Here is a 26,267-nt window from a genome sequence, read left to right on the forward strand (position 1 = left end):
CAAAAAAGTCGCCATTCTAGATATGTGCGACATAGCTTGTAATAAAAATTTCCACTCGCGTATAGAACCGTAGAATACAGTACCATCTAAGACCCTTAAATTATATAGACGTTTCTCAATGCCAGTCGTATCGCCCGCTTCACCATGGTAGTGCATGGTGCTGCTTCTCCGACTAGCCGCAAGGTGAGCGTGGTGGCGCAAGGGTGAATGAAGGAAACGCTCATGATATCCTTCCATCCCCGTCCGCTCGTTTCAAAGGTACAAGTGTGGTAAAGCTTGGACGAAAACCGTGAAAGCGTTGTTTGTAGACAGCTTTACGCAGCCTTATATGAATTAAAAGGATTAAGAGGTTTATTGAAGGTAAGACGACATAATTCTTGCACGACCGATCATTAGCGAGTCTGACACCTTTTAACGATACGAGAAACAGCGCGACACACGGGACAGTGAAAGAGACGGACCAAGCGCTTTTAAGTGTGTAACATGATAAAGGACGCCACCGACCCTTTTTTATAGTCACTTATATCTACGCGTGTCAATCCGACGCGTTATTAATGAACAGGTAGACAATGTAAAATGTTATATAGCAATTGTTCTCATTGAACACGCTCACCGAGAACAGTGGACAATGCCTCAATAAATATTTTTTAACTGCAGAAATAGCCGCGTATCCGCCTCTCTTCACTATTCCAAAACAGTCTTTACGAGCTAAATTGGGGGTACTGCAACAGTGAATAAGTCGCCAAGCTATTCAGAACAGTTGGGGCTTTGGCGGAACAAATAGTCAGAACATGCGGCCAACCTGTCGTCTATAGCCCCTTCAGAAGCGAAACTTTAGAGAAGCTTAAAGCACCTAAAGCCATAAACTTATAATCAAACACTGCCCCCTCGCGGCTTTCAAGGCAGTCCGCTGGCTTACATTTTGCTAGAATGTCGCTGAGCGACGTTCCAGTACCTCCTGCATCTAAATGAATTGAGGAGGTACAGACGAGTTACAGAATGGACATACCGAATGACGCGTAATGTGCACATTCTACTCGTGAGTCTAAAGCCATGAAAAATACGGAGAATGTTACCGCTCATTCGTTGGGAAGACACTGAGCTTAGGATGCATAACTCAGTGGAGACCTAAGCCGAAAATCGCCAAAAATTCGCCATGTCGCTATTCATAATTTTAGGTCGCCACGGGCCTCTCAAATTCGCCAATTTGGCGAAAAGTAGCCACCATTGGCAACCCTGACTGAAGGCATTATGGAAAGCTTCGGAAAAAAAAGAGAAAACATGCCAAAGGAAATGAGATGGGAGTTTTTTGTTCTTGGAACTCCATTCGACGAATGGCGTTAGATAGTGAATTTACCTCCTTTCTTCCACATAATTTCTTAACGAAGTAAAATTGAGGACGGAGAACTTTGTTACACCCACCTCATTACACCCTAAGGGAGTACTGTCCAGATGAAGGTAGTATTAAGGAGGATTGTAGCCCTTAAAACGCCCAATTCGGCTAGTTTGCGTTTGCAGTGCAGGCCTTCTTGAAGATTACCGAGAATGTAAAAAAATCCACGATCGTATGAGTCGGCAACTGGATCGAAGGTACAAAGCGCTGGCACGAATTCTGCACTTCACTTACTCCACTTACACCCGAGTCCAAATTATGGAATGTTCTACGCTCTTCCAGTGGGACAGTAACACGTCGACAACCATGTTGGGGCCTTAGCTGTAGTGAAGAAAGTACCGGAAACGACCGTTGCGGACGAAGTTTGCCAGTATTACGCGCCCAAGTGTAGCGGGGAACACGCCTGAATACATTAAATCCGTTGAGGAAGTGAAAGCATTGATTAATTTTTCTATCAGTTGCCATCATGACAACCTAGATTATCCGTTTTCATTAGAAGAATTAAATAACGCACTTGCATCGTGTCGCCAGAGGACAGCAGCTGGTCCTAATGGGATAACATATGCGGCTTCTGAAAAACCTGGGTCCAGTGGCCGCAAATACTTTATTAAAGTTACTGAATTAATGATGCATCGAAATCATAATGCCTTCCTCCCTCCTGGAAAATTGCGCTATAGTGGTCCCAATTCTAAGACCCGGTAAAACACCTTTATCCACAGATTCTTTCCGTACGGTCAGCCTGACTAGCTGTCTGTGTAAACTTATGGAAATGATTGACGCTCGGCTTCATTGGTGGACGGAATGCACGAGCGTACTCCCAGAAAATATGACAGGCTTCCGCAGGCGTCGGGCACGATGGATGCCATTTTAGATCTTGTCACTTATGTGGATCAGCTGTGGAAGAATCGTTATTGCAGTATTTCTAGATATAAAGCGCGCATTTGACACAACCAGCCCATTTCATTTCTCTACGTGTCTTGATTCAGTTGGGAATAGTTGGCCGAACACTAAGATGGATTGCAGAATTCTTAAGAGACCGGAAAATCTTCATTGAGACTGCTGACGGCAAAAGCAAAGAGCATGAAGTTAGTCAAGGAGTTCCGTAGGGTAGTGCACTCAGTCCATTTTTATTTAATTGCGCTATGGCTCAATGATCCCATATCTTGCCTGCCACTTTGAATTATTCATTATATGTAGACGACCTGTGCATATGGGCATCGGACTCGAGTCCCCAAGCAGTTCAGCAGAAGCTCCAAGCTGGCCTAACAATAATTAATAAGTTTTTGAAGAGCAGAGGCATGATACTTTCCCACGAGAAAACAGCCGTATTCCCTTTCACAAGAAAATGCCTCAAAAGATTCAAGCTCGAGATCGACTCTCAACGTTTACAACTTGTGCGACAGCACAAATTTTTAGGGGTTATTTTAGATAGACGGCTGTCTTGGGCTCCGCAGATAAAATCACTAGAGGGGAAAGTGAACTCTCTAATTAATATTCTTCGTCAATTTGCGGGTTATTGCGTGTACACACGGCAATCATTCGACAAAAAATAGCTTACTCTGCCCCGGTTCTACACGAGATATCTCGTCACTTAGAGGAAAGAATCCAAAGATTGTTGGCCAGAAGCCTTCATATATGTCTTGGAGTACCACGAGCGTCCGCCAATGCTTTGGTAATTGCAGAGTCTTGTCAGCCAACTTTCCATGCCCTGAGATACACAGAAACTTGTCGACATTATTTTCGTTTCGCAACTCAACACGCAAGCCATCCTCTATACCGAGCTATTCAGGTGAGAACCGCCGCAGGGATACATGAAGATATAGTACGATGCAAAAACTTACTGCCTACGCACGAGTACTGATCTCCATGAGCATCTCCTCCCCCATGGCGACTCTTAATTCCAGAAATTGTAACTTCGATTCCTGGATTAGCTCGTAAGAGTGAGGTGCCCATAATTGCGATAAAACAATTAAACTTATCACATCCTAATACTAAATATGTAGACCACTTCACGTCTACACCGATGGATTATGTTGGAAAGGATGTTCAACGTCGGCATTCTTTATACCTGCATACAAAGAGAAAAAAGCTCAGCTACTTTAGAACATCCACAACGGCAGAACTCTATGGAATACTCTGTGCTTTGCGTTTCATATGTCGACAGCCAGGTCCTCTTCGCCGGGTAGTTCTCAGTGACTCAAAAGCCTTATTAATCTGTTTAAAAGGAATCAGCTTAGGAAACAAAGGTAGCGTGCTGACATACGAAATACAGAAGACATACGCCATAGCGAGAGAATTAAACCACAGCATAATGTTCCAGTGGGTTCCAAGTCACTGTGACGTAGTGATGCAGAACTATCGATGGTACTATCGATACTATCGATAGCTGAGTCACTATCGAACTATCGATGGTAAAAGATACTATCGATAGTGCTATTGATAGTAAAAAATTCGATGGTACTATCGATAGTGTAGAATCAACAGCATGAACTCATTGCAGAATAAACATGTTTCCCCGCGCGGGCGGTACGTAGTGGAGTCGGAGGAGCGGAGCAGAATGAAGGGCAAGGGAGTTGACATGTTCTTCGCCACAGGGCTTTGCTCACACGTGAAGTCAAACTGTTCAGCTGTAGCGGAAAAGAAGGCGTTACACGTGGTGGAACTGCGTGGCTTCAAATTTACATTTTATGATATCAAAATTTAAAAAAAGTATATATGGCCTAGGTTTGTTAATTGTAAGGTGTAACTGGTTGCTTTTAGATGTGAATTTATTGATGGAAATATTCCGCCATTTTCACTGCGGAAATAATATATTTCTTTCCCGAAAGCTTGCTTTTAAATTACGCGAATCTGATAGCAGGCTATCGCAAATATTTTGGCAATATGGCCGGCCAGCAACAGCATTATTATTCACACCACTATCGATAGTATGGTCACGTGGTTGTGACGGTGAAGAATGCTGCAGCGAGACTGAGAAATACGGAGCTCTTTATGTGGGCCAACTTGCACCCAGAAAATCAATACTCAAAATACAAGCGATACACGCTGCGCACTGATAGCGGCCAGAACAGTCGTCGGCCGTCGAGTAATCTGATCATCGGTGGAACGCGTCGTCTTTTATACATCATTCATGGAGCAGTTCCAGCATTGTCGCTGGTGCTCGCGTAAGCTCTCGAATAAACCTTACTATTCATGTCCGATGCGTAATCTTAACAGAATAATCTCAAACAACCGTCAAGCTTCTCAAACATTACGGCGCGATCTGCTTCAAACGTTAACAGTCTTTGTGGTTGAAACCCGAATACATCAAAACAAAGCAATAAACACGCGTGGCAGTAATATCGCTAGTAATATTAACGATGGTACCACAGATTGCACTATCGATAGTCTGTCGATAGTAGTGCTATCGATAGTTTGTTTACACTATCGATAGTTTCAAAACAACTATCGATACTATCGATAGTCAATTTACCGATAGTTCTGCATCACTACTGTGAAGTCATAGGAAACGACACAGCTGATCACATGGCACATGCAGCACATCAGGAGAATAATTTATCACTACTACCCCTACCGTTGAGTGATGCGCGATGTATACTGAATAAGATGCGCTGTCGATTGTCCAAGAAAACTTGGTTCGCAAATTGTGCACAGAACTCTCAGTTATGTAGCATTGATCCAGGTGTAGAATTTAATACTCCGATAAAGGTTAGCCGATCTGTAGAAACAGTCATCCATAGGCTTCGGCTTTGCACGGCCTATACAAAGACCTTCCTGTATAGAATAAGAAAATCTGACAGTGCTACATGCTCATGCGGAGAAGCTGAAGAAGACATAGGTCACTTTCTTCTACACTGTAAAACTTACGATGCTCCTCGAAAAAAACTTTTACAAAAACTAAATTGTTTGAATAAACGGCCCCCATCAATAGCAATAATATTGGGCTCATGACCAAGAGGAAATTCTCAAAACATTGCTGCGCGCGCAGTAGTACACATCTCCCTTCACAAACTGGACTCGCAGCGTTACCCCATTTGTTGCTTTTCTGCGTGTAGTATTGCGCCGTCATTTTTCCTCGCGTCCAGTACTATTGACTTGTTTGTCAAGGTATAACTCGATAATTTTGTAGCAACTAATAGTCGCGTTTTCTTCACGCAGCGTTTTAAAGAAAGTCAAACGAGATTCTCCAGGCGGCCCAACGTACGCCGTGTGCCAGCAACAGCTTCAAACAGCCGTGCCAACAGCCGCATCCAACAAGTATCCAACAATAGCCATCAGGTTCCAACAGATGCCAACTATGTGAAGAGCTATCTTTCAGACCGTTCGTAATTCATATTAGACGCCGCTTTGTACAATGCCTCTCTTGTTTCGCTCTTCATTCACTCGTATTCTTCTCACGATTTTTTTTATTTTTACTTAACCCTCTGCAAGCAAGTGACCTTTTTTTTTTTTAAGTTTCATAAGAGTGCGCGAGAACGCCCACCGCACAGAAGACAGATTACCCAGATGGTTTCACACTTGGCATCAGAATGTGAGCCCGTGCCGCAACAGAAATTGTTGTTCTCGGCGTTGCCGTTTTACCACCAACGTAAGTTCACGACAACGCGCCAAGTGTACGTATAGGACAGCGAGACGACGTTCTCCGTCCTCAAGCGATCGTTGCATTGCTGTTGTCGGCGTAGCCGCGCGAAGGGACAGCGTTAAGATTCGCGCCCCATGCATCGTTGACGTTTGTCTCTACGACACACTTTGCTCTAAAAGACGGGTGCATGCAGCCGTGCATGCCATTAAGGATAAGTGCCCAGGAAATCCGCACTGCGTAAGTTTCATGTACGGGAAATTGCCCTCCGTCTGTATGCAGCAAAATGCAACAAAAAGACTTGCAGCCACGCAAGAAATCCTGTCCTCAAAAAGCGAATTGCGGGACGGAGAAGGAAAAGTGTTCTAATATGGCTGCAAAGAGAGAGAGAGAGAGAGAGAGAGAGGAAGCTAGAATATGAAAGGCAGAGAGATCAACCGGTTAACACTTTGTTTACTACTCTGCACGAGGGGGGAGGGGAGAGGAAGGCAAATAGAAGGTGCCGCAGAAGATGAAAGGCAGTCACTCTGGCTCGCATAAACGGGCCATTGCTTCAGCGTCGAATATGGGCATGGTCCAAGAATCTCTACCTGTAATAGAGCTCTACAGTCCTGCTGGTTTAACCCGGTCTGCAGATGAAGTCGCTGGTATTCTTATCTGGGAGATGCGCACAGAAATCACAGGCTGGTCTATCGACTATTACATTGTAGTGCCTGCTAGAACTTCGCTATGGTCAGATATGAAGTTTTCTTTGCCTTCGTGCAATCTCCTCGCGGCTGGAAGGCAACACAAATATGCATACACCTGATTGCTCTAACCGCTTGACTCCGTCAAATATATCAGTGCCCGGCGACCAGTTCAGTGCATGATGATGATGATATCTGGGGTTTAACGTCCCAAAACCACGATATGATTATGAGAGACGCCGTAGTGGAGGGCTCCGGAAATTTCGACCACCTGGGGTTCTTTAACGTGCACCTAAATCTAGGTACACGGGCCTCAAACATTTTCGCCTCCACCGAAAATGCAGCCGCCGCGGCCGGGATTCGATCCCGCGACCTTCGGGTCAGCAGTCGAGCGCCATAACCACTAGACCACCGTGGCGGGGCGACCAGTTCAGTGCACGCCACTATTCCATGGCTCATCACTTTCGGTGGCATCAGCACAAGCATTCACTGGAATCATTCGATCTACCAAAAATAGTCACGCTAGCAGCTCAACAGCTAAAACCCGCGCAGCGTTAGCCAAAACTGCCTGCGGCCTGGCCGCGAGGCAAAATTTTGTCAAATAGCCTACACATAGTACAGCATCCTTTCGGTCACGGCTAACTTATCGCTTTGATCATGCAATTTTGACCTGGTTTAAAGGAATCGTTAAGCTCGGGACAAATTTTCGAGAGTAGAGCCTCATTTAGAGGGCAACTTTGGGAAGCATCACCGAATTTTGATGCCCGTCTTTAGTCCCTATTTTAGCAAAAAAAAAATTCATGGATGTGGTGAAATTATCGCAATAAAACTAAACACTGAAAGCCTCGCAAAATAGATAGACCTCGTTCTCATTTCTACTGCTTTTTTTTTTCCTTTCCTCTCTGCTCAAACGAGGCTAGCGCAATTTCGATGGAATGGCGGCGGCTGTCGTCAGCACAAAGCGGGAAGCACAAAGCGCTCCAGGGAGTCTGCACAGCGCGCAGGCCGTCTCGCCTCTCGCATGCGTGAACCTTTGCTTCCAAACAAGAGTCCGGACAGCTGCGGCGGAACGGCCTTTCTGACCCTCACTGCCTCAAGTGGGTAGATCGCGTTCGAGGAGAACAGAGTCACGGAAGCGAACTATACGCTATTCCTTGGTCCCATGCTATTTCGCGCTGTTTTGCCTCTACCAGCTACGAACTATACAGTTACGCGCCTATAGAACGAAGCTCGAAGTAAGAACGCGCGCTACAGGATTCCCAGAAGGCGCGCGAAGACACCTCGAGGGAAAGCCACGCTATACAGCCAGCCGTTGACGACTTTGGCTGACGCGCTGTTTCTTGAATTTTGCGAGTCCAGTCCTGCAGAGGATGTAGGCGCTGCATGTAAACCCACCATGAAGAATACGCGTCAAGATCGAACAACATGGTGTGAGCCGTTTTTCCCGTGTACGCTTGCTCGTGCACGGTTACGGGATGCGTCATTATTTAAATGCGAGCATTCATTCTCGCCTAATAAAGGAGAAATGGTGAACAAGGCCTCGAACATGCCACCAAGAGTAACTATAGTACGGCGAGGGAGGTGTAACAAGACCAGCCATTACCTGCGCGGTAGCTTATAAAAACAATCTGTACATAATGATAGATCCGATAATTATCGCTACAGCGTCGGTCTATTAGCTGCTATGAATCATTTCTTTTTCTTATGAATTCGTTTCGTAGCTCGGTCGGTTGGTTAAGCCGTCCGCTATATATTGGTTAGCCGCACAACCTGGGTCGGCAAGCGCAGTGAATAATCGTCGACGCAAGATGCAACATGCGCGCTCGTTAGATACATGTTACGTATCTCAGGTATATATCGGTTAACTAAACAATCTTACGATGGGAGAAAAAAAGCGAAATTTCAGCACTGCATGCGCACATTGCGGCACTAAGATATACTTTTCACAGGATTTGGGAGAGCTGACATGCGTTGTGTAAATCTTCACGATGCAGGTACGAATAACCTTAAATGACACGGCTAAATAATGTACAGGCGTCTGCGCAGACGTAATACCTTGTTAATATACGTGCTTGAAGTTAAATTCGCATATTAAGTAAGCACAGAGAAAGACATGCGTCTTCTTGAAAACGGCTCACAAGAGCTTGGGTATACGCAAGCAGCCTGGCGTCTCCGGCAGTAATGTTGTCTAGTATTTCGCTTTCGTTTATAACCAACGTCGAAAAATTTCGTCACGCTAACGAGGTGATGAAATCTGACATTATTTCTATAATGTTATCGAGGTATGTAGGGAGACGGAAAAAGAGAGAGACATTAAAGAAAGGCAGGTAGATTAGCCAGGCTGAGTCCGGTTGCCAACCATGCACTGGGGAAAGGGGACTAAAAGATCAGGACAGAAGTCCGCACTTTGCACAGACGCAGGCAGATAAATTCGGAAATTTCAGTTTTGCGAATGACACTTTTCATCGTTTCTTCATGCCCTGTGTGCTGACCACTAGCCCAATATATCTCTTATGAACGAGGCTTCCTGAGCTCAGAAGTATAGCAGTCCGCGCCAGAAATGTCGTTACCAGTTGACTCATTAGCTGAATGGTGCTACTTAGCCGTCCTGACAGGGGTGAACACACATACCTCGACGATGATCGCAGTACGTAAGCGCGCTGAGACATCGTTTAAATAACCTCGGAGCTAACGCCCCCCCCCCCCCTTCCTCCTTTCCCGCCCACCTCGGCGTCTACCACATCTTCCATTTTAAGAACACCTCAGTTTACCGGAATTTTCATTTGACAAAATATGCGCGCCAATACTTCAGTCAAGCCTACCGCCGTGCTGGAGAAACGGAACAATGAGAGTGGTACTTCATCCACAAACGTAGAGTAGCCACACGACGCATATGCGGAAACGTTGGGAACTTTTGCTTCCTTCATCAATAAGTATATATCGTATATGCAAACCGAATGCCGCGGAATGTGCGAAAAGAATGTCAACTATTGAACGCGAGGCGGGCAGCCGGCCAAGGCTCGCCGCAACATTCCAGTCTATTCTATTTTACTCCGCTTGGTTGTCTTTGCTATAAGTTCTTTTTTCTTTCCAATCTGCGCTGCATCGCCGCTTTCCTGCCACCCGTTTTGGTTTTCATCTTTTTTTCGCCTTCATTTATATTACTCTTCTTGATCCGGCTTGTTACTCTTCTTCTCCCTCTCCCCCTTTTCTTTTCCACAGTATATTATTACCCTGCGTCGCGAGAGTTTGTTGTATGCATAAAATATATGTATTATTTGCATAACTGGTAATTCACAAAACTTGTCTTTCGTAAGTGCGTTTTCCCAATCGTCAGCCGGCTTCGCTGCTGATATGTCCCGCATCGCGATGGGCTGAAACATTCTCTTACGAATAATTTTAGTGTAAGACGTTTTTTTGTGAATATGGGATCGTATGGACACCTGACAAAACATGCCGTATCAGTATTAATAATAACTGCTGGGGTTTTATTGGGGAAATTTTGATCACCTGGGGTTCTTTAACGTGCACCTAAATCTAAGTACACGGTGCCGTATCAGTAGTTGTCACGACGTTTAGTTTCCGCAAGAATAGAAGCTTGGGTGAGTTGATTTTGCTTCATGAAGGCGTATAGAACAGCGCGCGAACATTGCAAAAAAAAAAAAAGTACACAGTAGAAAACAGAGCGCTGACTTCCAAGTGATACTTATCTTGAAGAAGAGCAATATATATATGTGCAGAAAACGATCAGTGCAATCCTATTCAGAACATTGTCAAGTCAAATCCCTTTCAGCTCGTGCCCACTATTACCCGGCCCCGTAATCCCGCTCAAGCAGTGACAGTATAACGGATGGGATGCTTATTCAGTCGGACCTGTCCCGTCATTGTTTAAAGGGCACTAAAGAAGAAAAAAAAACTATTTTTTTCTCGTATTAGAAAATATCAAAATCACCAATCTTGCCGCAAGACGATGCTTAATATTGGTAAGCAAGAAAACGCGCGAAAAGAAAATGCGGGTGGTGACGCCACCTTGAAGTTCCCGCACCAGTCGCCGTGACGTCATAGATTTTGACGGCGTCTACTGGGGCCTACGTTGTTCCAAATCGGTAAATATGAAGTATGCTAGGTCTCCGAGGAGGCCAGGGACTTAACATACCAAGATTCAGGAAAGTTCGTTGAGCCAGCGTGGCCGAAATACGAATAAAACATTGTGAAATCCGTGGCGTCATGTGCGGAGATTTCGGCGCGAAGTGTAAAAATGAAACTTTGACCTAGATTTTATCTTCTAACAATGAGCCTACGATGGTTAAATTACGCACAAGAGAGTTTGCGGAGTATAATTTATCAGTCTAAACTGATTCATTGTTTCACTTGCAAGAACTCTTTGCTTCCCATCTGTACTTCCGGAAAGCCACAGACAAAGGCCGGCTATTGTGGGAAGCACGTCATGGCTGCAGTTTCATTTTTTCATCCATTATGAAGCATGTGTTTTGAACTCGGAGGCTGCGACAAAACTTTGCCAGGTACCCCGGAAACCACAAACGGTCACGCGCACCGCAGGCAACGCCAGCGAATATCAACGGGCAGCACCCGCGACAGGCTCTGCGGCCAATGGCGCATTGGCGACCACCGTTGTTCTTGGTCTACGCACTCAGTGTTGTATACACACGTAGCGATCCAGTGGAAACTACCGTATGACAGCTCCGCTGTAAATATCTATTATTGGCAGTTAAGGAAACCGTATTACCGTGTGCGCTGCCGTCATGTCGCTAGGAGACTTCTCGACTACGCGGCATTTAAGCTCAGCGAATTTAGGGGAACTTACGTACCATTTCTAGCTCTTAACATGAAGACACAGAGTGATCAACGTAATTAACATCATGCTATGGTTAGAATATTAACTCTAGTCATAATCATTATGTGCGGCCTATAATAGCAGCATAACTTTATAGCTACTGATAAGGATTCGTTTCTTATCCTATAAGCCCACCTTAAATGCCCTTAGTGCACGAGGAGGCGTGCAGTCAGCCAGTGTCGATGTGTAGCGCATATATAGGCGCTATAAACAGATACACCGCAGCAAGTAGCCGCGTCCTTCTGAGAAATCGTCTCTAGACAAGGCGCAGCGGATGACAATACCAACGATCTCATCGGAGAAACGTCAGCGCCAGTCTGACAACAGCTGGAGAAAGGGATTGACGAGACCGTCGCTAGTGCAGTCACTATGCAGTCGCTGTTCGTGCGATCAGCGTACTATGGCTGTGCTGGAATACATTACTGCCGCTGCAGATGCGCTGCAGACGCCGGTGTCTAATTATGTTACTCTTGAAGCTAACTTCTACTCCTGAGAACGCCGAACCCCTCTACGCAAAGAGGCAAATGTAGGCACGGAGACCGAACCGGGCATGCATGTGCAGCCAGCCGACCGTCGCAGATATATAGGTATATACATATAAACAGACGCCAGCTTATTCTTCCCGTTCTGCATCGCGACCTCTTTACACCTAAGAATCAAGCTATACTAGTAGATTACTCTTTTAACTCGCTCTGCGTTTAATCAACAGCAAAAAAAGAAACATAAAACTAAAAGCAACTAAAAGCTTAACTTTCCTTTCGCATATTGCGCAGCGTCCAAGCAGAGGGGGTCTCGTGAAACATCAGATAACTCATTAATTGTGGTCAAATTCACAAACATTTTTGTCAGGAAGTTCCCCGCTGCCTTTGGTCGACCGATTTTGCTATACACATGTCGCAAATCACAATTGGCTTGTGCCTGGTCTCAATTTCAGTTATTCCGTAAGACTTTCTTTTTAGTGTGTGAATGCGATCTCGTATTCCAAATTGAATGGCGGTGCCCGCTTACTGCGGCGAAACGGAGCCACAGTACGAGCATGCGAGTCACAAGAGCGTTACGCGATCACGGACAGCGAAAGCAAAAGTGCCACGGGGTCTCCTAAAGTGTCTCGCGCTTCCGCATACACGATCAACTCTGCGGAAGCAACGCTATCCAAAGGGTGAGCAAGGACCGACAAGCATCTCCTGTAACGGTGGTGCTTGCGAAAGCAGAGCGAGTCCAGCACAAACATAGGTGGTTTCGCGACGGCATGTGTTTACAAAGAAAACGTCTCCCCCCGCGCGGTACCCGACACCGCCAGGAGAGGGACGCTGAGCATAGGGCAACAAAAAAGCGCATTTCCACGAGCGCTGCGCGTGCCGCTCTTCTTCCGGGCGGGAACGCGTACGGCGTACAAGCGCAGCGAGCGAGCCGTGAGACGTCTAGATCGTCGTCTACGCTCGTGGCAAGTGATGAGACGGGGATGGCTGACGGCCACCGGCACGCGAGCTTGTGCTGCATGCGCTGCACGTCTCTGCCTCAAAAGAAATAACGAGTTCCAGACGCCGAGAAGCACAATATTCTCGGTAATCGTTGCCAGGCCCGAGTGTACGTGCACGCGCATACGCTCAGGCGCGCGCGACAACATCGCGCGCGGGCGAGAGAGTGTGTGGCCCACTCCAGGACGCGTCTTGCGCTATGGTACGCGCTGCAGCGTCCGTATGGCTACAGACGCGTTAACCGCATTGCGAAAAAATGCCTACTTGATATACAGAGCTCGCTTGACGCTCAGCTAGAAAATAACGTCGCCATTTATTTTTCCGCCGTGGAGGCCGTAGCGGCGCAAAGAAGCATGGTTATAAAGATGCGCTGTTGGCAAGTTTTCTTGTATACGTAAAAGGGGCAGCAACATAAACACGCGCGTCACGCGGCAAGTTGCCATGATGCCGCGACAGGCAATATACCTGCTTCGAATAAATGGCCTTATATAGAGTTTTAGAAACCGATCGAGGAATGCTTAGTAACGTTCTTGGCACCGTGCGGTCGGTGCGCGTGAGCCTATAAATCCGTCCAAGTTTGTCGCACAGCGTATTGACATGGAAATCACGTACTTACTACACAGGCGTGCTGGCCAGGAACTCCCGGGAGGAAACTTCCGATTCAAATCCCTCACACAAACTGCGCAGCGGCGCAGAATTAAACCTGACGTCTGTTGTTTCGCGTGCGGCGTCAAAGAGGAAGCGCAGCTTGCAACCTTTTTGCCGGGTATCCCGCCGACCGCTCAAGCAAACGGCCTACAACCCTAGTATTGTGCGCTGGAGTTAGCGCCAAGACATCTGCTCCGCTCGTCAAGGCGTGAGCGGGTAGAAAAAAAAAAAAAACATTAAGAACTGCGAGTTTCACTGATATATGCTGTCATGCCCGGGAAACAATAAATAGTAAAAGAACAGGTTGCATCGCTATGCAACGTTAATGAACACAGAGATCAGAATTAACGAAGAAGCGATGAAATTTCGCAAAGTGAGATATTTACATTCTGAGGTCTATTTATCGTGCGAGCTACAAAATGTCAACGTGAACGCGTGAACACGCGCGCGCTGTCTGAGCTTGGCATTGAGCTCAAAGGAACGCCGTGAGACAAAAACACCTTTCGTCGTTCCAAGAAATCAAAATGCTGATCCACAAGGCAGCAGAACAGTATATCCTGACAGCTCACACCTGGACATAAGCCCGTGTCGGAGCAGTCTTTCTACGGTTCATTTTTGTTGAGTCAGTTACTCGCTATTGACAGAGAATACTTCACGCTTGCTTAAGCTGGCCCATCTAATGGCACAATATGTAGGCAGTGTGTCGAACTGTGAAAAGAAAGAAAGAAAGAAAGAAAGAAAGAAAGAAAGAAAGAAAGAAAGAAAGAAAGAAAGAAAGAAAGAAAGAAAGAAAGAAAGATCTAGATTATTTGAACTTTCAAGCCGGACTGCAGGACAGAGGAACGGAGAAAGAAACTACCGCCTCAGGAAGATGAATGTGCTTTTGACCAGTGCAGAAATTTTTTGAACGCTCTAAATGAACAAATAATGATTCACAATCGCTTCACACAACGTGCTAAAAAAGTGTTTCATCTTTAACGGTGCGCTAAGTTAACACAGACACTGCACAGAAAGAAAAATTGAGAACACATGACTGTTGCGCTCAACATTGGGTGTCCTGAATTTTTCGTTCTATGTGAAGTGTCTGTGTTCACTTAGAGCACCGTTATAGATGAATGAACAAGAACTAGCCCATTTCGTAGCTCTACTAAAAACGTGTATATCGCATGTAAGGAGCTTGTTGTCTCAATGGGTCAATTAATAATTATTAATTAAATCATAGCATCTGTAAGCGAGATATTTTTAATTTAATAGCTGCACTCATAGATATAAAGGTGTCAACGCTGGTCAAGGAGGGGGAGGGGATTATACGTGCTCTTAATGTTTTTATGTTTACCTCAGTGCCTCATGAGCACCTGATTTATCTTCACTTTAAAATGTCGCTGTAATCAGTGACTTTAGGGTGGTGATTGTTTGTCACAATGTTGACTACACCAACGGGCTAAACTCAGGTAGTGAAGGCAGTGGCAGTAACTTTAGCAACTAAAGTCAGCCATAATAATTACGAGTGAGACTCCCGAGAATTTAGTTACTAATGCGCACACCCACCAACTACGAGACCTATTAACCGCTGCTAAGAGTGCATCATAATTGCCCGCAATATAGCGATATAGCGGAGACGACGTGGCTTATTATTAGAGCCGTTTCCGTTGTGACAACTGCTGGGTTCTTTTTGTCCCTTTATTCGACATGGTACGTACACGATGCTACAGTTTCGGGTAACTATGCACAGCAGGTTATGAACAAACGAGAATAGCACGCATAAAGAACAACAATGAAGCTACTACGCGGCATGAACATTGCGAGCGGTTTCAGCATTTATAGGCGTATCATGGGTCTTTCATAGAGGAACACAGCTACAAGTGTAGCGATGGGCGTGTATATTTTCAGAGAAATAATGGTGGCTATGGCACTAACTTTGCGTCGCGTACAGTCGACACACATGTGCGCGATTAAGTTGCCTGTGGACGTGTATTCCAAATGCAAAGGAAGGAGGAGAGAGAAAGGCAGAGAAGGTAACCAGGCCACACCCGATTCGCTACTCTACACGGGGGAAGTGGGCAGAAATGAATAAGGAAAGAAAGAACAAGCGTTACGCGAGCATACCATGTATGAAGTATGAAGATTGATGTACAAAATATTGAGCTCTCCTAAAGGAGCTGCACTTTTCATCCATGAGACCTCGAGTAAAAAGACTGAGATGAAGCAGGTTTTATAACAAGTAAGAATTCTCCTGAGTTAAAGGGGTACTGACACAAAATTTCGCGGCCGAGATAGCCTGCTGGATCGATTTCCGTGTACGTGCGTGTACCATCTGCGAAATATCGACAGCGAATAAAGCTTGGAAGGTATTTTATATGAATATTGAAGTTCGCGTGCGCGATCCAGCATTATAGGGCGCACCTATTGCATTGACACCCTCGGAGGTGACCCGAGGTGACCCCCCTACTTCCCCTACGTAACCGTGTAGCCGGTACAACAAGTTGTGATGACGTCGTAGCCGCCATTTTTGTTTGACGCGCTCGCCGCTGCGCTGTTGGTGTCTCAAGGAAATCGTCGCCAACAGACGACGATGAGGAGGACGACGACAACGAGGACGATGATGGCGACGACATCGCGCACCACGTGCGGCAAGCGTGCGAATGCGAGGAGGACGACGCGAACAGCGCGGAAGTGCGTCACACTTCTGTGTGCTGACGTGATCGAGCGCTGCAGCCGCTAGGTGGTGATAGTTGCACCCGGAGGCTTGTCGTTTTTGAAACCGAAACTGACACTGGTCGGTAATGAGGAGCCTGTAATTAATTATCTGTCGCGCGCTGCAGCAAACGATGTGCCGTGTTACGACTAACAGGCCCCCAGCAACACATTGCAGCAAAAAAACGCGAGGCCAAAATTTTTGTGTCAGTACCCCTTTAAGCTGAACGTTGTTTACTTTTGAAATGTGCCTTTATATATATACCACGTTTTGCGGCAGCCGTGGCCTCGTTCACTACGGCGCTTCCAACATTCCATCATGTGTCTGCACTCGCAACTTGCGTGCAAACAGTCTCTGAAGGTCGTTTTTATGCATTCGCATCACGACCTGCGTTTTGAGGCGCACATCCTTGAGGAGGACCGGCCGCACATTGCACGCAACACAGGCGTTCGGTGCCTTCGCGTAGGCAATTACTCATTTCGACCTTTCTGTAAGTATACGTTTAATGACCACATGCGTCTATGAGCGTGTTTCTAGATTCGCGTTGTGTGTTGCGCCATGTTTTACCCAGAATTTGGAGTAGAGAGTGATCATGTTCTGCCCGTCAGGCTGACGTCTCCAGTTATCCATTAAAGGCAGCGCCTCTGTCTCTCAATCCCTCTCGGCCGAAGACCCGTGACTGAAGTGCTTAAATATGCTCAGTCTTGACAATCAAGTGTGAGGCTTAGCAGCGCGGCATGACTCGTGTACCGTCCTGTTATATTAATCGCCCCACGCAACGCGAAAATGCATCTTCGGACAATAACGCGACTTCGCATCAGTTGAATGGTCAAATAATGTACTTACTTTGTAACCGCGTATACATAAAGTGAAAGAGGAATGATTGTCACATGAAAGTGTGTCGCTCAGAGAAATCACCTGCGTGAAATTGCGAATGATCGTGATGATGAACTATATTGACATCCACTTTGAAACGGAAAAGAACTGAGAACGTTATGTACAAGAGCGCGGGCATGATTTTCTTTGTCATTGACGAACGTAAAAACGACATATTTCCCAAGAAACTAAGGGTGGCTGCGGGGACGAAATCACAGCGCTGACATCATACTTTCGTCTCAGAATCCGATGGTCTCAAGCACGGAGTTCGAGTGCTTTTACAAGGCCACGCCTACCACACGTTCTAAAAGAGATGGACTCGCAAGTTACCTGCTCTATGCAAATTGTGCGCGACGACATGGCCTGACGCGTAGAATTCACTATATTTGGTACCGCCGGCCGACGGTTTCATGACGAGAAGGGATTACTTGACGAATTGCAAGTAAGTGTGCATACCCTCCCGTATCATGCGCAACAGCCAATGTTTCTGGAAGGGCCACAAATATATAGGGCGATGGTAGCTCTCGCCGTTTCTTGCTTTTTTTTTTACGGCACTTTGAAGGACTGGACAAGTTTCAGCGCACTCAACAATAGCGCTCATGCGTATAAATTGATGAAACTGGCTGTCAGGCTGACACAGCGTATAACAACCAGCAGCGAAATCAGCCTTTTTCCCGATTATAAGTTACTTTTGATACATCCTTGAGCATAAACTAGAGCTACCCAACTATTGAGGACAGAATATCGCACATTTTAAAAGCGCACCATCGCAACTAAAAAAAAAGAAAGCTTTTATATTTCGTTCGAATATTTTTACCTTAGAGTGAAGCGCGTCGCTGTGTTAAATCCTTTAGCGTGCCATTGGGTATACCTCCACGTATATGCCGGCACGGGTTTATTTTTCCTTCTCCTGCAGACGCTGCACCACTCTCCTTCCTACACCGAGCATGTGTGTATACACATACACTTCACTGCCACCACGTTGCATGCCTGCTGCTGACTCTCTGCAGGCGGCTGTCATGTGTAGATAGCGAAGAACTTGCGCAACGCCCAGGCAACTTACGCAAAAAAAAAAAAAAAGCCCACGGTTTCTCTATAGCTTCAGTGTCGTCCCGGTAACACGTGCTAAATGCTGCTGCGCGCGGTGTTGTTGCCTGCACCTGACCAGCTATGCATGGGAACTGCATTCATTTAGTTTTCCCGTCCATTTCCCAGCAAGATAACAACGTATCTTCAATAGAGAACAGCACGCCGGCAAGTATAGAATGAGAGAGCACAATCTCGAGCCACACAAAGGCAAATTGAAGTTTTATAGTTGCAAGAGCAGGACGGAAACGTCACGTGCTCACTTGCCATTGCATATACAGTGCTGAGCGGTGAAGCACCTGATGCTATTCAAGACCGTACGGTGCGTGTTAGAACAGCGCAACGCAGCGCCACAGCTGCCTAGGTTGATAAACGCAACATTACTTTCTTACAAATTGGGCCTCGCTTGATTGCCGGCGTATGATCGCTATCGCACTCACCTACTACTGTTGCGACATGTGTGTTGCCTGTACGACTTCATCGACGCCGCAGGTCGTAAACTTACGATAAAATATGTTTCACGGCGTTTTCCGCATCACCATTCCATGATTAGACACTCTGACCTGTGGGCCTTTCGTTGCGCTAAGGAAAACAGGTGCCATAAAAGTTGGTTGTCAGCCCCTAGAAATTTGCTTTATCTAAACCTTTGCTGATAAGCCCAACGACTGTTCAGTGCGAACGATACGATAAAACTGCTGGGAGCGAAGTGCCTGGTAATAATAATAATTGTTGGCGTTTGAAGTCTCAGAACCACGATATGATTATGAGAAACGCCGTAGTGGAGGGCTCCGGAAATTTCGACTACCTGGAGTTATTTAACGTGCGCTTAAATATAAGTACACGAGCTTGAAGCATTTACGCCTCCATCGACAATGCTGCAACGCGGCCGGGATTCAATCCCGCGACCTTCGGGTCAGCAGTCGAGCATCACAACCGCTACACCACCGTGGCGGGTAAGTGCCTGCTAAGTTTTTTGTCCAACAAAAAGAGCTACGTTTTCTAGGTTGCAACCTCTCATCACAAATTGGGCTAGCATATTGACTATGACAATTGCTTTATTAAACTGTTTGATGCGTAGCATACGCGTAAACAAAGACAAAGCAGACGCCTTAACCACGGCTTTAGCTCCGAAGAGTTGTTTTAGAATTTTTCAAAGCAAGATGTATACAGTGTGGAAACATACGAGTCATCAAACGTCATGACGAGTGCGGACTAATTCAGCCTGCTGCGCTTGCCCGTCACATCGTAATAAGAATGATAACATAAAGATAAAAACCGTTTCATTGCTTCCAATAATTTTAAGCGTTTCTTCAGAAAATGAAGAACCGGCCTGTGTAGCGTCTAGGTTATTCGCAGGGCACGGAAACGCTGCAAAATGCGGTTCAGCTTCTTGGGCAAGGGAATGATGCTACAAAATAACGAAAGAAAACGCTATTGAATTTGTAAATTATATTCTTAGCAAGGACGTTTTTTTTCTTTAGCAGAAACAACGCAAATGGACAAGGAATCCTATGTCCCGTCCCTTTTCGTTGTTTCTACTCAAGTCATGAACCATCGCAAATGCGTACGATTCTGCAGCTCTTTTTCCTAGAGTTTACCTGTCGCGCCCGGAGAACGTTTCTTTAATTAATCGTATTTTTGCACGTGCTCTGTCATTGACGACGTTTCTTTTCCTATTTCAATAATACGATCTTCTATTTCTCGCAGCCCGTCACTCAGATTCATCGATACAACAATAGGCCACGAAGCTGTTGCTCAATATAATTAGCTGGCAACAGTGAAGACATACACTTGTACCCGCTGAGGACACCGAACGATCTACATACAATGTCAACAGCTGCACGGCTGCAACGCAAAGGAGGCTATCTTACGTTGCAATTCGGCATCGTGGTAAAGCTTGGAAAGGGTGAACACACGCTGATAGTCTTGTTTCGCAACTCTTCTTGTTCGAGAGATGTCACGCTGTTCCGAAACAGTCACAGCTGAGAACTTCGCAAGGGCTGCTGAACTACGAACCGGCGGCAGCAGATTGAAAGCCCTGCTTCACGGTTGTCGTGGCCTCTTTGTTTTATGCTTTCCTTCCTGTTATAGAGGTATTATTTAGAGTTGACAGAATACTGTAAAGGTCGCGTGTGACATACAGCACAAATTATTGCGCAAACCACTGAATTAGTTTGCTAGAAGACGTGGACATTACTTAGATAAGAAATAAGAGTGCATAAGTGATGCATTAAGAATATTTCACTAATTACCTTTTAATTGAAAATTTCAGGGTGGACACATCAAGTTAAGGATTGAAGCCGGTGAATCCTCAAGGCACATCCAGTAGAACGAATTTTGAAAATAGCGCCAGTTTTGCGATAAGCACCTTTAAAATATAGCAAAAACAAATTACTGTTCCAGTTAATTTTTTTTTAAGTAACGCCTTATTTCTACACTGAAGCCCGCAAATACTTCGAATGCCAATGCGTTTCGTTGCACATTTTTGGGACGCATATCTAGAAACTGGTTTCATCATCGGCATTCATTTCAAAAGGAGTGCTGCCTTCAAGAATTCATCGGCTATAACTAATCAAATGCATCATGTATCATAAGGAAACCAGTTTAGAATTTGATAACCCGAAATGTAGTCATTATTCGATTAAGCACCTCTATTTCTCGCGCAAATGATGTTTAAAAATTATGCTGCATTCTTGTTTTGCAGTCTTTTTTTCTTCTTCTTAATTTAACTAAAAACATCGAAAATAGAATAATAAAATTGAAACTACCTCTGCACGGCTTGATGGAAGAGTAAAACAGTGTAACATTGTGAAGACTTTCCTTAGACCGCCATATTTTGCACACACAGCATATCTGAACGTTTCCAAATTTTTACGAACACACATTCGTGCACCCAAGTGCCCTAATCTCGCTATGACTGTCGCGCTTAACCTTGCGCGTGTGCTCTAAAGTTGGTGACGCTTTGCTTCATGCCAAAGCCAACATAACGATGTGTTTTACACTGACGCTTGCAGCTTTCTGCGCGGCAGATACTTATACGTAGTTTCGTTAGCACTACATGTTTTTATAACAGAGACGCGCAGTTGCCACCTGTGTGGTCCACAAATGACAACAGTACATTTTAAACAATGTGACTGAGTTCCGCAACGCTCCAAGCTACGGGTTTTTCAACTTGGTCAGAATGACCCCACGCAGCGAAATTATCTGTCTCACTGCGAGTTTCTAGCAATTTACCTTGAACGCATCACTGTCGGCGGAGATGGTGTGCGCTTCCGTGTTAATTCACAGCACACTGAAACTGTCCAGCCCAGCCATCAAGCCATAATTAGGGCTGATCGTAATAAGCAAGCTATACTGGCTTTGTGACGCCCTCCCAAAACCAACCGTGACATATTTTCAGTTAGCAGAATGCATTTTCTGGAGCCATCTTGAACATTTTTGTCGTTCCGGTCATCATACGTCAAAAACGTTCAGTCTCGCTCAGTTAGAAAGTATTCTGCTCTGATGCCGCAGAACAACATACTCGGGAGAAAAGAATGTTAATTAGATGCGGACAGCTGTGGTTTCACGAAATTACGCACCTCCTGTCTATACAGAAACGACGCTAAACGCTTTCATTCGAAGGAATTTACAACAGCCACTGTTGTGAGAAACGTTCTGCGTTCCTGCCTTCTTGCGGCTTCTTGCTGCAGGTTGACCGTGGGCACCTTCGGTCCGTACTATGCAGAATTAAACACGTATCCAGCGTAAACACACTGTCGTCGCTGCGACACGTGAGAGTCGTGAACTCTTCTAATAACGAAGTTACACAGACTTCACGGCACATAAACAACAAACTGACAGATCAACATAGTGAGCGGATGGATAGTCAGGATAGACTTCGAGTTCAAGGCGTTCTGCGTGCTCTCTGCCTTCAAGCCCCTTTGAAGCTATGGCGGAAGTTTGTAGGGGGTTGCGCTGAGCAGTCAACACCGGCGTGTGGCCTCGAGAACGCCATCCCCTTCGCGCAATCCATCAGCCAGCTACGGCTGTCAACGACAAGACGCGCCAAGGCATGCACCGTGGGAAGAGGTTTGCGCTCACCTATGGTGTAGGACAGCCCGTCGACTCGAAAAGTGGCGCTCTTACACTTCTTGAAATGACGCGGATCCTTGTTGAGCGACATAGCCAGAAGTCAGAAGCCTCGCTTTTCAGCACGATGGGCGCTCGGATGGGCGAATCGCTTGTCGCATGCCGCAGCGCCCGCGAGCCACAGTCCCAAAGGGGTCCCACCGCGTGACCGACACCAACAGGTTGCAACGCTCGCTGCCGCCGGGTTGTGTGTGTTTGTATGTGTGTGCGTATGCCGACCTGGGGGAGAGCCCGAGAGTCGTGTTCCACGCCAGCTGCTGCGGACACGCCAGCCGTTCCACCAAAACGCCGCGGCGGCCGGAGCTGTTCCGGACGCTTTGCGAGGTCTCTAAAACGCGCGGAGCGAGGGCTGCCGCACGCTCTCGCAACCTTCGGAACGCAACAGCAGTCACGTGAGCGGTGGAGTCATTCACAGATGCGCTCTACACGCTAAGGAGGAGGCGTCACCTCTCGCGCACTCGCGACTGGGGAAGTGACTTGCAGCTCGACCGCGCGCTTCTGGAAGGACTCCAAGGTGTGCACGTGGGCGACGACGGCTCTTTTTGTTTCCCGCCAGAACACTGGAAATAAACCTTTCCCCGCCGCTCGCAAAATAAGTCAGCGAGCGCGCAAAATTTGTCGGGCAATAATCGCGGCTCGTGCGGCTTGCCAAGCTCGACAGTGTAAGTGAGAAGAAGAAACGGTGTCCCGAGCGGCGGCGGCTCCCCGCGATAACAGCGCCGGCGTGCTTCACGTGCCGGCCGACGAACGAGAGACTCGAAGCTCGCGCGCACGTCGTTCCCGGAGGCGGGCTCGGCCGAAGTCGGCTCGGCGGGAGGCGCGCGGCCAGGACTCGGGGCGCCACACCACGGCCGGCCCGACCAACTGTTGCTGGCCCGGGGGGGACAGGTGCCATCGATCGGAGCAGTCCACCCTTCCGGCGCCCCCTGCACACGGGCCGCCGCCGGCGTGACGTCAGCCCTTCTTTTCAGGCGCGCGATCACCAAAAAGTTACAAGCCGCCGTTCCAACCCGGGAGTTGGAAACAAAAAATTTCGGCGAGAAGTAAATGCGGAAACAGCGCGCCGCCCCTCGATATTCACTAAGCGCCGGTGCCTTCCCCCCACGCACTCTCGCTGCAGCCGAAATTCCCAAACATCGCACACCGTTCCTGTCAAGGTCGGCCAGGCGGCATTCTCGAATTTCCCCAATTGCGTTCTCGAATTCCGCCCACTTCTATGAGTTCTTGTCTGAAAAGAAGCCTCGGTAACGAGCACGCACGTTCGTTTCGCCGACCTGTAACTACACTCTCGTTTTTACCTTCATATATTCTTTTACTTAAGCCTTCTTTGCTCAGCAAGTCTTATTTCAGCTTTGCCTTGATTTGGGATGCTGAGCTGGCTTCGTGGACTCCGCTTTGGCGGCCTGGCATTCCAGGTGCTTATGCCTTTTCGGCGCACCGCTATTCTTTTTTTTTTTTCGGCTTCACGAACGAGGAACTTTTACGGAAGCGGTGCTTTGCTGCTATTCTTCCCAGGACTCCTGCGGCGTGAAAAAGCGCGCGAAGCAGAGGCTATACACGCTCGAAAATGCAAAACAGGGATCGTATATGCGCGTGCTCTACCGGCCGTGCCTCTTGTGAGAGCGCCCTGTCGGGACCCCGTGCGGGAATTGCGCTTGCGTCGACGCGAAGGTGGTAGTCGGATGTCAACAACCATGGAAACTTTTGTAACCTCGGGAAAAACTGCAGATCGGATTTCAGGCCAAGTTTGTGGCGCGGCTCACCTTTGCCGTTTCATTTTACGAACTGCGTGGTTGACAGTCGTGCTGACCCAGCAATAAAAGAAAAAAAAAATCTAATGAATGGGTGGTGGATCAATGCGACTTGTTGGCTGGCTTGCAGTTCATTCAAGGTAACAACAGGAATTGAGGCAACGTCGAGCGAGTTGAATTTCGCTCGTATATGCATCGCGTATAAGACAAGCACGCATCCCTTTGATCCCTAAATTAGAGTCTAGATTTTTTTTTTTTGGGCCTGTCTGTGTATGTTTGTTCACAACGATACATGTATAAAAGAAAACTTTGTACAATCTAAACTTCAGAATCGTTCCGTGCTATCGTATTTCAGACAACGGCATGTTCTCATTTCGCAATACTTGTACGGCATAGTGTTGCGCAGTGGCAAGATACTTTTATCTATCACTAATGAGTTGCATTTCAGAAAAAAAAAAAGCAGCATGCAAGCGTTTATGTTTTGTTGTACATATTAACGAACCACCGGTGATTACATATTGTCTTCCTTGCAGGGACGAGGGAATGTGATAACTGAAAAGACAAACACTATACTTGTTTGTTGTTTCTTGTCTTTCTCTTGACGTTAGATAGTTACTATAATTACTTGATCAGTTTATGGCGTATGTCTGAACGAAAATTAAAAAGAAAGACACTGCGCGCAACTACCGTTCGGGATCGCCCGCTCCATTCTCTGCTCAAGTGCCATCAGGGAATGTGATAGTCCTGGAAAACATTTGGCGACATAGTAGCCAAAGCTACCGAAGCGAGCCAGCGCACCTGCGACACATCTCTCGAACACATTCCCGAGTTTGACTGCCGCTCCTAAAATAATAACTAAACACTCGTGCGCTTTTCTTTTGTATATTTTGAAAAAAAGGCATACGGTAGTTTTTTTGCGTTTGTATTTTGCTCGAAACGCAATGATCCTGAAATAGCGTGCGCTCTCAAAAACAAGATTCTCAAGAGTGCTGACGTACCACTCCCTGTCACCTCATTTAATTTATAACTTCATGGCATTATTTTAACTTGCACGTGATGACAAAAATTTATGTTGTATGTTCTACCGATTATTTTGAAATGTTGTGGCGTTATGTTGGCTTTTATACATGATAACGCAACTGCATCTTTGTGTACGACTTATCAAAGAATCGGGGAGTATAGACTACGTTACATACGGCATATGGGCGCCTCCATCAGGAGGTGTTAAACAAATGTTTTCTTATTTTTGTATCCCCTGACGCGAACTGATAAAGTCAGGAAACGCCGAATGCACCAACCCAACAGTTTTCATGTGTATACGCCCACCGTAACACTGTTCGCTTAGTTGTTCAAGATAAAAGACGGCAAGGTTAACAGCCCAGCATGGCGGCACCGAAACCCGTCCGTAAAATAGTCTATAGCCGGCGCCGCGTTTGTGCGCTCACTTTCCTTATATTATAGAGAAAAAAAAATCGCTGCCACCCTCGGTCTGTGCATTACGCTCACAACAAGTTGACGACGCCACGGGCCTTTACCGTATCCCATATAGGCGACGTCACAAAGCATGAGAGGTATAACACTTCATTCTTTAAGCCGACTTCGCAATTTCCTATACGTCACTAATCGGGTCGTCATGGAAACTACACTACGGAAAAAAAAGCACGCTACGATGAGCAACTTTTTTTTAACACCCCATCGTATACCCCAACCCACCGAAAACAAGCACGAAATGAGAAGTTTATGTAATATGGCGCCTTGTGTGATTATTATTATTATTTTTTTGCGTATCGTAATTCGGCAACACGCGAAGCAAGTTCTTACAAAAGCGTTCGCTGAAAGCTTTGCCTTAGCCACAGTATAGAGCTGTACTTAGGCAGGGAATGGGAAACTCAAAGCGATCTCAAAGCAGTCCATGCAGACTACTTGGCATTTTCATACGTACGCAGATGCTTCGCGGCTATAGTTTTGCGCGCGCATGCATAGCCACAAAAAAAAAATAATAATAATAACTGTCAGTGCCCACATGTCTCGTTAAGTAAGCGTTTCCAGCGGTATAGCATTCATGCAAGATAAAAACAGTTCCAAATCA

At 46.4% G+C, this 26,267-nt stretch overlaps 1 protein-coding gene across 1 annotated transcript in view; it reads right to left on the bottom strand.

The window, feature by feature from the left end:
• The window catches only part of LOC119378953 (dual specificity calcium/calmodulin-dependent 3',5'-cyclic nucleotide phosphodiesterase 1A), a 524,884-nt gene extending 500,651 nt beyond the window's left edge, over positions 1 to 24,233 (bottom strand). The window contains exon 1 of the mRNA XM_049411828.1: positions 22,380 to 24,233. Coding sequence (XP_049267785.1) covers positions 22,380 to 22,461 — 82 coding nt within the window. The 5' untranslated portion in view covers positions 22,462 to 24,233. The remainder of the gene's footprint in view (positions 1 to 22,379) is intronic.
• Positions 24,234 to 26,267: the final 2,034 nt, after the last annotated feature.

This window comes from Rhipicephalus sanguineus, chromosome 1, assembly GCF_013339695.2.
Source record: "Rhipicephalus sanguineus isolate Rsan-2018 chromosome 1, BIME_Rsan_1.4, whole genome shotgun sequence".
Taxonomy (NCBI): Eukaryota; Metazoa; Arthropoda; class Arachnida; order Ixodida; family Ixodidae; genus Rhipicephalus; species Rhipicephalus sanguineus.